Genomic DNA, 13,663 nt, shown 5'->3' with positions numbered 1-13,663 from the left:
GATCGGCGAGGCGCAGCCGGATCAGTATGCAAATGGGCGCACTGGCAATCGAAGCGTTCGATACCACGCGGCGGGGGAGGCGGCGGCGGCGGCGGCCCCACGGAAGGGGCTGTCAGGGCCCGGTCGCCCCGGCCTGCTGCGGGAGGTCCGGGGAGGGAGGGGGAGTCCCCCTCCCCGCCCCCAGTCAGGCTTGAGAACAGCTCGCTCAGTGGGTCATTAAAACACGCGCTGGCAAATGAAGAAGCGCCCGCTTGCACGTGTGTATGTGTGTGGGGGGGGACACGGGTTTGCTGCTCTTGGCAATTCAGAGGCGGCGGCGGCGGCACGTGTGACTGAGCGGCACCGGGCAGCCGTGACGTGGTACTTTTTGCACACACTCACACACACGCGCCCAACCTGGGTCGGATCAGTGGAGGCCCCGTCGTGGCAGAGCTCCGCGGCCGAGCGCTGCGCGTGGGGCAGCCCCGAGTCCCCTTGAACTGGGGGCAGGCGGAGGGCGGCATCCGAAAGCTCGGGGGCCCTCCGAACGCGCGCTCCGGAGGCCTCCCCCGAGGGCAGGCGCAGCGGGACCCTGGGCCCCTCCCTCGCCGGCAAGCATCGGTCCTGGCTACCTGCTGGCTCTCACCTGAGCCGGCCCGCTGCGCATGTGCAGCCATCAGCCAATCGCCGCCCAGCAGCTGCCCTGACCTCCGGCCTTCCGCCGCGACCCGTCGATAGACAAAGGCTGCGCCAGGAGAGGGGGAGGGGGCGGGCTGCCTCTCGGCTTCTTGGAGCCCACCGGGTCTCTCTCCAGGGAGTTGCTGGGGAACATGGGTGGGAGGGTGCTGTTGCACTCTTGTCCTGCTTTGGTGGTCCCTGATTGTCAGCTGGTTGGCCACTGTGTGTGAACAGAGTGCTGGGCTACGTGGACCCTGGGTCTGATCCAGCCTCAGGGCTCTTCTTATGTTCTTATGTCCCACGACCATCGCCTCCCCTTTCATTTCTCTGTCATTGGAAGCATTTCTTACTCCTAGCAGGGCTGGGACACTGTTGGCCTGAGATACCAGCCCTACCCTTACGCAGCCTGGGGCAGCTGATTTGGGAGTGCCATCAAAGGGCAGCAAATTGTTCCTTAATTTGTTGTTGTCGTTTATTGCCAAGTGAAGGTTTCCTTTGTCTTGGGTGCAAAAAATACCTTGACCAGCCATGAGTCGATTGGGAGAAGGCAGCGGCAGGGGAGGGGGATTTGCTGCTCTCCCCAGGCAGTCAAATGTTTCGAGCAGGCCCTACTCCTTGCACGGCGATGCCTCTTGCTATGGCGGACGCACCCTTGACTCACCCCACAGGTGCCTCCTGGGATGGGAACATGCTAAAGCCCCATATCGGTTGGCTCATTTTCTTCCGTACTTAGAATCATAGAATAGGAGAGTTGGAAGGGACCTCTAAGGCCATCGTGTCCACCCCCCTGCTCAATGCAGGAACCCATCCTAAAGCATCCCTGACAGATGGTTGTCCAGCTACCTCTTGAAGGCCTCTAGTGTGGGAGAGCCCACGACCTCCCGAGGTAACTGGTTCCATTGTCGTACTGCTCTACCAGTCATGTTTTCCCAGTTCTCTTGATGGCATCGTTGCTTTTTGAGACCGAACATTACATAGCATTCCAAATGCTTCTGATCCAGATACCTATTAGAATTTGAGCCATTTTAGCTTCAAATCCTTTGCTTAATAATCCCTAGCATGGAGATTGCCATTTTTCACCTCCACGGTGGTCACACCCTTGGATTATTAGAAATTGTTGCACGTGACACAATCTGCCTCTCTCTCTCTCTCTCTCAAAACTGTCTTAAGAATGTTTCAGAAGGAATCGATGAATGCCAGTTCCATGTTTATGTCCCTCCTTTAAAAGGCCTGTACAGACAACCTTCAGATTTTAATGAATGGGTGTCTGAGGAGTGAAGCTGACAATATGCAACTGTCAAATGGCTAACTATCCTGAAAAGATGACCGGCCCAGAGCCGCCCTCTTATTAAATGACACGATTTCAGATCAGCAAGGCTACAAAGCAATACTGGAAGCAGCAACCTTTGCTTTCCATTTCTTTGGTGACTAGGAGATGCCAACTAGCAAACAGAGCTCTGCAGTGGGGGTGCCAGACCCCCACCCCACCCAGTGGGAGAGAGACAGCAATTATGCCCCCAAAGCTGGGCTGAGCTTATAATTGCATTTGCCACTGGAGCAGCACACAGCAAGGTAGTTGCAGGTCCACAAACTCAGCCACAAAACCCACTGGAGAGATTCATGCCCAGGCCTCACCCTGGGCGAAAGAGTGGGGGAAGGGGGTTGTTATACAACTGCCATGAGAAAGGCACCAAGAACAAAGCACTCAGGAGGACCGGGATGCCTGAAATGTGTTTTGTTGCCAGAGGAACAGTAGGAGCAGCAGCTGTTTGATTGACTGCTGACATCATTAGGCACTTAGGTCAAGGTTCCTTTTTAGGGTTAGAAATTGGCTCCACCTGCAAAGGCCTTCAGCTGCAGGAGGCAGAGGCCTAGAAGACGCCAGCTTTTCTGGGTGAGATGGAAACAGACTGGAAGTCACAGACTGTTCAAAGAAGGTGCATGCTTCCCGAGGGCTAAGCATTCTGGGAAAAGTTAGCAGCTAAAGCGTTGGGGCGCTGGCCCGGAGCCTGCAGCCTCACAGTCCAACCAGCAAAAGGAAGTAAGGTATGAGGAGGGAAGAGGAAAGTGAGCGTTGGTGCCATCACTCCTTCTCTGGCTGATGGATGGGGCTGGTCTCCTTCTTTGCTGTGGAGGTCTTGCTTGCAGGCAAGGGATACACCCTCCCAGTGGCCCAACGCTTGGGGCAGAGGGGAGGAGTTTGTCTTCCTAAAGGCCAGGAAAGTTATCTTAGAAGTCCTTGCCTTCTGTTGTGTTTCAGCCCAGCCTGCAGTTTTTAGGCCTCTTTACTTCTTCATGGGCCGTTCATTAGAAATCTCAAAGGCTACTGAGCACTGCCCATCGCTTCAGTGGATTGGCATACAGTGACTTGGCAAATCATAGAATCATAGAATAGCAGAGTTGGAAGGGGCCTACAAGGCCATCGAGTCCAACCCCCTGCTCAATGCAGGAATCCACCTTAAAGCATCCCTGACAGATGGTTGTCCAGCTGCCTCTTGAAGGCCTCTAGTGTGGGAGAGCCCACAACCTCCCTAGGTAACTGATTCCATTGTTGTACTGCTCTAACAGTCAGCTTCTGCAGTGTGCCATTGCTTCACCGCATGGCTTGTCCCAGCTGGATGGGAGTAGTGTGTCTAGAAAAGTGATTCGGTCTTCTAAGTTTAGACATCATTCAGTGGGGATTCCTCTAGGGGACATGATGCCTCTAGGACAATTATGGCATTGTTTCACTCTTCCCATTTATTTATTTGTTTGTTTGTTATGTTTATATCCCACGTTTCTTCCATTGTGGAACTCATGGTGGCTACATGTGGTTTCCAGATGGTCTCCCCTCCAGGCATTGACCAGACCCAGACCTGCTTAGCTTCAGCAAGGTGGCAGCGTCATGTGCCTTCTTCAGACCATCAGCTTCATCACACAGGGGGAAATCACATTTGCTTGGCATCACTTCTTTTCAAAGAGGAAGTAAACAACGTGCACATGGCCCATTCAGTGGGCCATTTCGATCCCGCTGCTTCTTCTGCACACAGCAGGAGACAGCGGCAACTTCCATCTTTTAAAACAAGTCAGACTTACTGGGGTGTTTCTTTTGTGCAGTGGAGAAGGCTAGAAGGGGCGGGAGGCGAGTGGGAGGCAGACCACAACATAAGAGGGACCCGCGAAAATCCATGATTGCCCAGTAATGAGCATGCAATAAAACACTCATCTGATGGAGTTCCATGTCTTTGGAATTACAGGCTAGTTAATTCCAGATGTGGGTTAACTGTTTCAGAGTCATTTGTCCTTAGACAAGTGCATAGTGGAGCCCTGTAAGAGTTCTTTTGTATTAAAGCGCTTCACGTTGAGCGGAAGAGGAGCACCATTTTTGTGCTACAGAAGCACTTGTAGAAACTTAGGGACATAAAAAGTCATTTCTTTTCATAGGTCCTTCCCCTCTAGAGAGAAGGTGTTTTGTTTTCGAGTGGGAAAATCTCCTATAATGCACTCCTATGTTCTGGGCAATGCCTGGAAGGAAGGGGAAAAAACCACTTTGCAAAACAGGCACTTGCAAGCAATTACAAACAACTATGCTTTCAAAGAAAATATGCAGAAAACTGCTTAGATATTATGTTAATTGGGATATTTTCTATCAATTGAGAGTTTGGGCACTAATAATAATTAAGTCCTTCTTGTCAACAAAAATGGCCTTAAATGCCTATTTGTCTAATGTCCCCCGAGGGTGCCTTTGTTCTGAATGGGCTAGAAATGTAACAAAACAAAATAAAAAAACCTTTAGCTGCAAAATAAGCAGGTTATCTGGATCAATATAGCTAGAGGACTCCATTGATTACAATGAACTCAATTCCTTAATTATTAACCCTTCTGTGTATGTCAGAAGTTGCATAGGATTATTCTGAGCTGCTGCAATGCATCGAGAAGGGCTGGCTCAGAGATAGGAGGATGGGCTGGGATAATTGTCCTCCCTTTCACCCCTCCCTCCTCAGGTGGAGCCACCTGGTGGTGGCAGCAGAGGCACATAAGAAGATTAGGAGCTTCATCCCACATACCTGTTTCCTTCGAATTATCCCTTACAGCATTTAGCTTTCATTGTTGTTGTTGTACCCCAGGCCACAGCGCTTTGCATACCAGGAAGAGGGTTTAAGGGGGGAAATGTAAAAAAAAATATTAAAAAATCAATGGATGACCCAATCTGATTCAAATTTGGTATGCTTAAAGCTCTCCTTAATATCTATTACTGTGCCAATTTTGATGTTTCTCTCTTTAAAGCTTACGCAGATGTAAGCATTTGTTTATTTTATTTTTCATAAACCTGCTCCTGCACCCCAGTGGCCGCTTGGAAGATACGCTCAAAACTAGTGGCTAAATACAGCGAGGCTTTTCCCTTTATAGCATAATTAAAGTAGGATGCATGGGAGTACTTCATAGTCAAAGCAGATTATAAGGTGGAAAACTTTGGAGTCCTTTGCACGCAATTCACAGTGATTGCACAGTATAATGCTGGTGTGATAAAAGCTCAAGATGTGCCCTGCTGGATCAGACCAAGGGTCCATCTAGTCCAGAACTCTGTTCACACAGTGGCCAACCAGCCATCAGCCAGGGATGGACAAGCAAGACATGGTGCAACAGCACCCTCCCGCCCATGTTCCCCAGCAACTGGTGCACACAGGCTTACTGCCTCGAATACTGGAGATAGCACTCAACCATCAGAGCTAGTAGCCGTTGCCTCCAGGAATTGATCCAACCCCCTTTTAAAGCCATCCAAATTGGTGGCCATCACTACACATCCTGTGTAACACCCAACAAGAATTGTGTGTTAGGTCAAGTTTGTTTGATTGATTGATTACTGCATTCATATAGCAAAGCCATACCATACAATCTCCCCATCCACAGCCCTTTTATGGAACAGCAGGAGACGTGCTGCCCACTAGATAAAGGGAGATGGTTCAAGGCTTATAAAATGTGTTTGGCCAAGAAAGGCTGTGCTGGAAAGGGAGCCAATAGAATCTCACAAAATCATATTCCTCATCACTAATTGAGATGATCACTAATACCATTTCTACCAATGGAAATAGCCAGTGGCGTTGGAGAGGTGTCCATAAGGCTGTTGTGCATGCAGGCACCTTGAACCTTCTGGGACCTTCCCAGCTCCTCCATATTTAGCTTCACGGAAAATAGGAAACCTGCTTCTGAGATCGTTTTTCGGTTCCGTTAGCAGATGCCTTTCACATGAGAAGGAGCAGCTTGGGAATGCAGAGAGGCCATGTTTCACCAGAGGTGTGGTATGGTGGGTGGATTATATTCTGGTTCATCAGATTTTGAACTCGCCGTCCCAATTACAGCCGAGGGGGTGGCCATTTCATTGTCAAGCAATGTAACCTCCTGATGGATTTTAGGGCAGTAAAATCTCGGTGAGAGAAGTTGGTTTTGGTTCAGTCTGGGCTGGTTGGAAGATGCATCGTCATCAGCAAATGTGGCTCCTTTTGCCTAGGATCGAGGATTCCGACAGCGCTGAAAGAATGCAAACAAAAATCAATGATTCACTATAATCCTCTGGCAAAGGTGGCCTGCATGGAGCCAGTGTGGTGTAGTGGCTAAAGTGTTGGACTGGGAGTTGGGAGATCCAGGTTCTAGTCCCCACTCAGCCATGGAAGCTCACTGGGTGACTTTGGGCCAGTCACAGACTCTCAGCCCAACCTACCTCACAGGGTTGTTGTTGTGTGGATAAAATGGAGAGGAGGAGGATTATGTGTGCCGCCTTGGGTTCCTTGGAAGAAAAAAGGCGGAATATAAATGCAATAATAAATAAATGGTGTGAGCAAAAGAAATGGCAGCTGGTGGTAGTGGAAATGGACCACTCAGCAATACCCCCAGAAATGGACAGAGTTGGCAGCTAATACCGTATTTCTTCGATTGTAAGATGCCATTGATTGTAAAATGCACACTAATTTCAGTACCACCAACAGAAAAAAAAAACCCTAAGACACACCTGCAATTCTAAGACGCACCCCATTTTTAGAGATGTTTATATGGGGGGGAAGTGCGTCTTAGAATCGAAGAAATAGAGTAACTGCTGGCAATTATACATGAAAAAATGAAGCATTTGGAAGGGTGCAGTGCAAAGGATCACATGTCTGATCCAGATCCTTTACAATATGGATCTGATTTGGATCCATTACAGGCCAGGCAGGGTTTGGCACTGGAACATACATCTGTAGGAAGCCAAGGTCCTCTGGAGATTTGGGCTGAGTTGTCATCAGTATGCAGATGACATCCTGTTCTGTTTCTCTTCGTCATCAGTCAGGTGAGGCTGTGGAGGTGCCAAACCACTGTCTAGACACGCTAATGGGTTGGATTAGGACCAATCAACTGGAGCTGAATCCTGATAAGATGGAGGCACTGTAGGTTGGTGGTTGCTGGGACCACGCGGTTCCTGAAGGAGCAGGTGTGCAGTTTGGGGGTATTCCTTGATCCAATGTGGTCACTAGAGGCTAAAGTTGTCTCAGTGTCTTAGAGCTCCTTTCACCAGCTACAGTGGGTTCTTCAGCTGCCACCTCTTCTGGATCGGGATAGCCTGGCCACGGTAATCCATGCTCTGGTAACTTCCAGTTTGGATTACTGCAATCTTTTGTCTGTGGGGCTGCCCTTGAAAACAATTTGGAAGCTTCAGCTAGTACAGAATTTGGCTGCTAGAATTGTGGCTGTTATATCTAGATGGATTCATATTACATCACATCTGGAGGAATTACATTGGCTGCCGTATTTGCTTCAAAGCCCAGTTCAAGGCATCAGCACTTACCTGTTAGCCATAAATGGTTTGGGTCGCAAATATCCAAAGAAGTGTCTCTTCCTCCTATATCAACCTGCCTGTGCATTACAGTAATCAGAAGAGGCCCTTCTTTGTGATCCAGCTTTAGAAATGTATTAGGCATGCACAAAACAGGGCCTTCTCTGTGGTGGCACCCCCCAACTTTGGAATGCCCTCCCAAGGGAAGCACTCCTGAAGCCAACACTGGATTCATTTCAGCATCAAATTAAAACCTTTTTATTTGCCCAGGCTGCCTTCCTGTTAGAGCAACAGATATAAATATTCATGTGAGTGTATGATTGCACTGAAATAAAGCAATATCCAGGAAACAGAAACCTGATGTAGCAGTGAGCCTGCATTGTCTTGTGAACCGGGCTCTTGCACATATTCTTAAAATAAGCAGATAGTTGTCAGACATTTGTTCACATCTCTAGTTACCTCCCTTTTTCTCTTTCCGTAAAATAGGAAAACATGTCTAATATAATAATAATGTTGTGTAGGGGAAATAGGAAAGAAACTGCCATGCATGGCAAGAGGGTATTTGTAAGGGCTGCAAGGCAACAGAGGAGACAGAAGCAACCCCATCCTTTTGGGTGCTGAGCACGTCCATCCGCACCACGGGACTCCTGCGCCACGGTCTAATTCCTGGTTTGCCACAAACTGCAAACATTGCTTGGGTGAAGAGGGAGGGGCAGATCTATGCTGGAGCCAGTTCTGAGCGCCTTCCGCAGGCAGGCAAGAATCAATAAATCAATATGAAATGTTTGTTGGCTCTAAAATGGGTTGAGAAGCCAGTTTCAAGCTGCTCCCAAATGGAGGAATTGTCGGCAGGAGGCTGGAGAAGTCTGCCTCTCTCCTTGAAATGAGACCAGCACTGGAGATGGAAAGACTTGAAGACTTGAAGGGTCAGAAAATCTGCTGTGAAGGAGGAGGCCTACTTTGGCCTGGTGCGTGGTCAGCCAATGCCCAGCTGCAGCGGCTGGCCTCGCCTTCACCTGCTCGTTCAGTGCATTGCTTCTCCTGAGCCTTGTCTCACTTGCCAGCATTCCTCTTGAAGCCTGAGACAGAACAGCATTGCACCCATGACCTGACACTGGCAGGATGAATGGAAGCGATGTATCTCTTGCTAGGTAGGTGAGCAGGCATCAAGGCAGGACAGGGCCTTTTTGGTTATGGCGCCCAACTTTGGAATGCCTTCCAAAGGGAGGAGGTCCACCTGGTGCAATCACCGCTCACCTTTTGGCGATCAATGGACGTTCCAGGTAGAGGACTGTCTTTCTTTTTTGGATGCTCGTGTCTTTAACTGTTTAATATCATTTTACTGATCTCTTCATAAGCTGTTTTAACCCTTCTTTGGCAGGGAGAGGTGGGCTGTGAAGCACTGTAAATCAATAAATTAACTCACAGCACTATAACCCTTCATGCTCCTCAGACATGCTTCTTCTGCCCCAAGTGGCAACAGCAAGTGGCACCAGGAGGAGCTCCAGCACCACTCTGGGTACATCTGAATTGTCCTTGCGTTGTTGTTTTTCCAGTGAGCCATTTGTCCTGGGCCCATGGCTCCCTTGTGTAGTCTCTTTGGTCCACATCTTTTGTAGCTGCTTCCCTGTGCTCCAAGAGTCAGGGGGATGGATGGGATAGGACACGGGTGGGCCTAAAAGCCAGGAGATGCTGGTTCTGTGAGAAAGCCCATGCTGGGATTGAACCAGGGCCACTTGCTCTGAAGGATAGAAAAGCCAAGTGCTGGCAGCCCAGGTACAAATCTGGAGTTTCTACAGATATACGGTATCTTTCCAGGGAGGTGGGTGTCTGCTGCTGCTGCTGCTGCTGCTTCTCCTTCTCCTTCTCCTTCTCCTTCTCCTCCTCCTCCTCTTCCTCCTCCTCCTCCTCCCTCCTTTCTTCTCCTTCTCCCCATCTCCTGTCTCCTTCCTTCCTTCCTTCCTTCCTTCCTCCCTCCCTCCTCCTCCTCCTCCTTCTTCTCCTCCTCCTCTCCCATCTCCCTCCCTCCTTTCTTCTCCTTCTCCTTCTCCCCATCTCCTGTCTCCCTCCTTCCTTCCTCCTCCTCCTCCTCCTTCTCCTTCTCCTCCTTCTCCTCCTCCTCCTCTCCCATCTCCCTCCCTCCTTTCTTCTCCTTCTCCCCATCTCCTGTCTCCCTCCTTCCTTCCCTCCTCCTCCTCCTCCTCCTCCTCCTCCTCCTCCTCCTCCTCCTCCTCCTCCTTCTTCTTCTTCTTCTCCTCCTCCTCCTCCTTCTCTCCTGTCTCCTTCCTCCTTCTCCTTCTCCTCCTCCTCCTTCTCCTTCTTCTCCTCCTCCTCTCCCATCTCCCTCCCTCCCTCCTTTCTTCTCCTTCTCCTTCTCCCCATCTCCTGTCTCCCTCCCTCCCTCCCTCCTTCCTCCCTCCTCCTCCTCCTCCTTCTCTCCTGTCTCCTTCCTCCTCCTCCTCCTCCTTCTTCTCCTCCTCCTCCTCTCCCATCTCTCTCCCTCCTTTCTTCTTCTTCTCCTTCTCCTCCTCCTCCACCACCACCTCCTCCTCCTCCCTCATTTCTTCTTCTTCTCCATCTCCTCCCTCCCTGCTTCCTTCCCTCCCTTCCTCCCTCCCTTCCTCCCTTCCTTCCTTCCTTCCTTCCTTTCTTTCTTCTTAGCTCAACATTTAGGAATTCAAATTTATACATTGTTCTGGTTGGAAAACAAAAGTGCAGTGTGAAAGAGAGAAGTGTGGGAAATTAATGGGGGTTGGGGGGAAGAGGCAAGCCCTCCCATGGGCTCCATCTCCTGGGCACTGAGGCCTTTTCAACCTTCTGCACAGCCATAAGGGCTAGGGGTGCGGGATTCTCCACCAGTCACCCAATTCTGTCCAGTTCTGTGGAAAATTCCACATACCTGTTTATTATCTATGTATTTCTTTAAAGCATTTATAGGCTGCCTTTTAGGGCACTGCCCTGACAAGGCACCATAAACAACAAGACACGTTGGAGATGTCAAATCGTCCTGCAATTTTCAGCAATTCAAAAACCAGCAGTGCAAAAATGCTATTATGGTAAGGTGCCCTAGAACATATAAATCCAAAGGCCTACACCTCGGGGATCATGTGCAATACAGTTGGAAGGGAGTTCCATAAATCTGGGGCCACCACCAAGACGGCCAAGTCTCATGTGCCCATTGACCTAAGTTGGTTTTAGTGGGTGGGAGGCATATGAGGTCAGAAGCTGATCTTAACACATAGGCAAGATCATATGGGATGATAGAGTTCTGTCCAAACTGCTTGAACTTCAGGTGAGGTCACAATGGGCCACAGGTTAGAGCCAGAATGCATATCTTGGTTGGAAGGGCTGGGAAGGGAGGGGTGGTCAAGAGGAAGGAAGCGTCCAAAAGTGCACGATAGGACAGGAGGAGGAGTTCAGGTCTGAACTCCATGGCTGTGAGAATGTCAAAGGAAAGATATGAGAATTCGATAGGGGGAGATGAGGGCTAGTCAAGTCTTCAGAGGCCAGGCAACCCCTGTACATGCTCAGAAGCACTCTTGTCTTGACTATGGCCCTTTCTACACCTAAGGGTTATCCCAGGAAAATGGAGGGATCATCCCTGCCTGCTCCCAAGATCCCCTGTGTGGCATTTGGATGCACAGGAATGATCCTGGGACAATCCCAGGATATAGGTCTGGTGTAGACATGCCCAGAGATTTCACATCTTCCAAGGTGCAAGTCAAAGAGCATCTGGTCCTCACAAGTCCCAGCTTATTTTCAAATAAAGCCCCAGCAACAAAGAGCCAGTAGCAAACATTGATTTGTCAGCTGCAGGTAGATACCCCCTTCAATAGCCCACATCAACTTTCCATGCATATTAGATTTTCCTTGAATAACTCTTGGCAAATGCTTGACATAAGTTTTCTCTAATTAATTCCAGCAGTTCATAGACCTGTGTGTTGAAAAGCTTTCATGGCTGGTCATGCTTGCCTCCCACGCTTCAGTCCTGAAGTCTTGGAAGGCAAGCTGCTCTCCTCAATGGAAACATCTGGAGAATTTTTTTCTTTTAAGAAAGGAAGAGATGCTTGAGTGTCTGGCAATGTCAGAGAAAGGATCCAGAAGGACTCTTATCGCTGCATCCTCACCATAAAACCATGCTGCTACTGCTGCAGCTGCAGCTACACTGCTTGGACCTTCTGGTGCTCCTATTCCTCCTGAGCAGGGCTGGTGCCAGACTATTTTGTGCCCTAGGCAAGGCGAGCTACTTGCGCACACACACACACACACACACACACACACACACACACACACACACACACACACACTCACTCACTCACTCTCTCACACATACACAAAATGCCCCCAAAATGCCAACTTCGATTTTTAAGAACAGATATTTTGTAGAAAAAAAATAAAAAGCACAAAACTTGAACTTATTACGTTTTTTCTTAAAACAGCTAATTTGTATAAAACTGAGGTCCTTAATGGTCAGTACTGCACCCCTCTGAGGTCTGCACCCTAGGCGGCTGCCTAGTTGGCCTAATGGTAGCGCCGGCCCTGCTCCTAAGAATGGGTGGGGGCGGGGGGGATAGGAGTGCCAGCATGGCCAATGGTCAGGAATGCTGGGAGCCGAAACCCAAAACATCTGGACATCTACATTCTCCCCAATCCCTGCATTATAGGACTCTCCCAGAACCAAGTTTCTATCTTATTATGTGTTCTGGATGGGCAAATGATAACAGCAGCCAACGGCCTTTTAGGTGTGCATAAATGTACGTCCTTTGCATTTTTTTCGACAGCAGCTAAGAAAACTTGAGCAAGTATTGCGACGTGTCAGTGGATTGTAAAGATGATTCTGTTCATTTATTTATTTATTAGATTTCCACGCCGCTCAATAGCTGGAGCTTTGTGGGCAGTTTAAAGCCGCTTATCTGAGCCAGTCGTCTTTCTAGACATTTTAACGAAGGATATATTTTAGTTATTTTGTTTTACGTTAGATGAGGACTGGGAAGGCCAATGACTCGTGTTTTCTGCCTCTGTTTTAGGGATTTTCACAGTTATGTTTTCTGCAATGGCCTATAATTATAAGCAATACACATTGTGCTCTGTTTTTAATATATGAAGCAGTTACCAAAGGACAGATGAACTTCTGCACCATGTGCACAGGGGCTCTCTTCTGAGCAAAAGACTGCATGGTCTGTTAATTGTGTTAATGAACAACGGTGTTCATCTCCTGCTGCTCATGGTAGCCAACGCCCCCCCCCCCTTCCCCTTTGGGTGCTCCAGTGCAGCCTGATCCCACAGCTGCTCTTCACAGCATTCTCTTACCAATCTCATCTGCATGCCAAACATCCACTCAGCTTCCTGGCCTGCTGTTTGATCTCTCTCCATGCCTCCTTGCACCATCAGACTGCAGAGCGGGTATGATCTATAGATGCTTCCCTGAGCCTAGAGAGTGGTGGATTCATGCTAATAAATTGATTTAATGCAACCTAGCCTATCTATTCATATTAGTCTCCTGGGGAAAGAGAAATTGGGCCAGCAGATTTAGACAGCAAAGCTTATGCCACAATGTATTCTCAGTCTTGTTTTACATGGTAATCATTAACCATTCAGATGTGGGCGGGCGTATTTGTCGGTGTACGTGTACTGTGGCTGGTTTGCCCTCAATGTTATGTGCCTTGACAATCTGCTGCACTTCAAAGTGCACCCAAATCCCAGCACCTGAGCTAGCCACCTCATCTCATGATCATAGAACAGAAGGACATAGAAGAATACAGATGGCTTTTTAGGGAAACACATTCTACAATTCTGGGGCCACCACAGAGAAAGCTCTGGAGTTGGATCCAGACATAGTCATACCTAGAATAGGCTCATAGGCCAGGTTCACACAATATGCTAATTCACCATGGGTTATTGTGTTGTTTGAATGCAGCACATTTTCCACACAGTGGGTAAATGAGTTGTCTGAATGTAGTGCATTTTCTGCAAGATGGCTTGTTAATCATGCAGGTGATTTATTTTTCTTGAACAAGACACCTTGAGAACCCAAGGCTTGTTGCTGGGTTGTTCAGGGTGGTTAACAAGCCTTACTGCATAGTTAAAGAGCAAACTCATGGGAAATACACTGTGTTCAGATTACATGATAACCCACCCTGTAGAAAATGTGCTATGTTCAGATAACACATGGTTCAACAACAGCTCACACTGGGTGGGTTAGTGTGTTGTGTGAAACCAGCC

At 48.8% G+C, this 13,663-nt stretch overlaps 1 protein-coding gene across 1 annotated transcript in view; it reads right to left on the bottom strand.

The window, feature by feature from the left end:
• Positions 1-21: 21 nt before the first annotated feature.
• WDR72 (WD repeat domain 72) overlaps positions 22-13,663 on the bottom strand; it is a 146,060-nt gene continuing 132,418 nt past the window's right edge. Inside the window, 3 exon segments of the mRNA XM_063142637.1 lie at positions 22-133; positions 344-479; positions 626-724. Of these exon segments, the coding sequence (XP_062998707.1) occupies positions 22-133; positions 344-479; positions 626-724 (347 nt within the window).

This window comes from Elgaria multicarinata, chromosome 16 (genome assembly GCF_023053635.1).
Source record: "Elgaria multicarinata webbii isolate HBS135686 ecotype San Diego chromosome 16, rElgMul1.1.pri, whole genome shotgun sequence".
In the NCBI taxonomy this organism is placed as follows: domain Eukaryota; kingdom Metazoa; phylum Chordata; class Lepidosauria; order Squamata; family Anguidae; genus Elgaria; species Elgaria multicarinata.
This window is presented reverse-complemented; position numbering and strand designations above follow the sequence as displayed.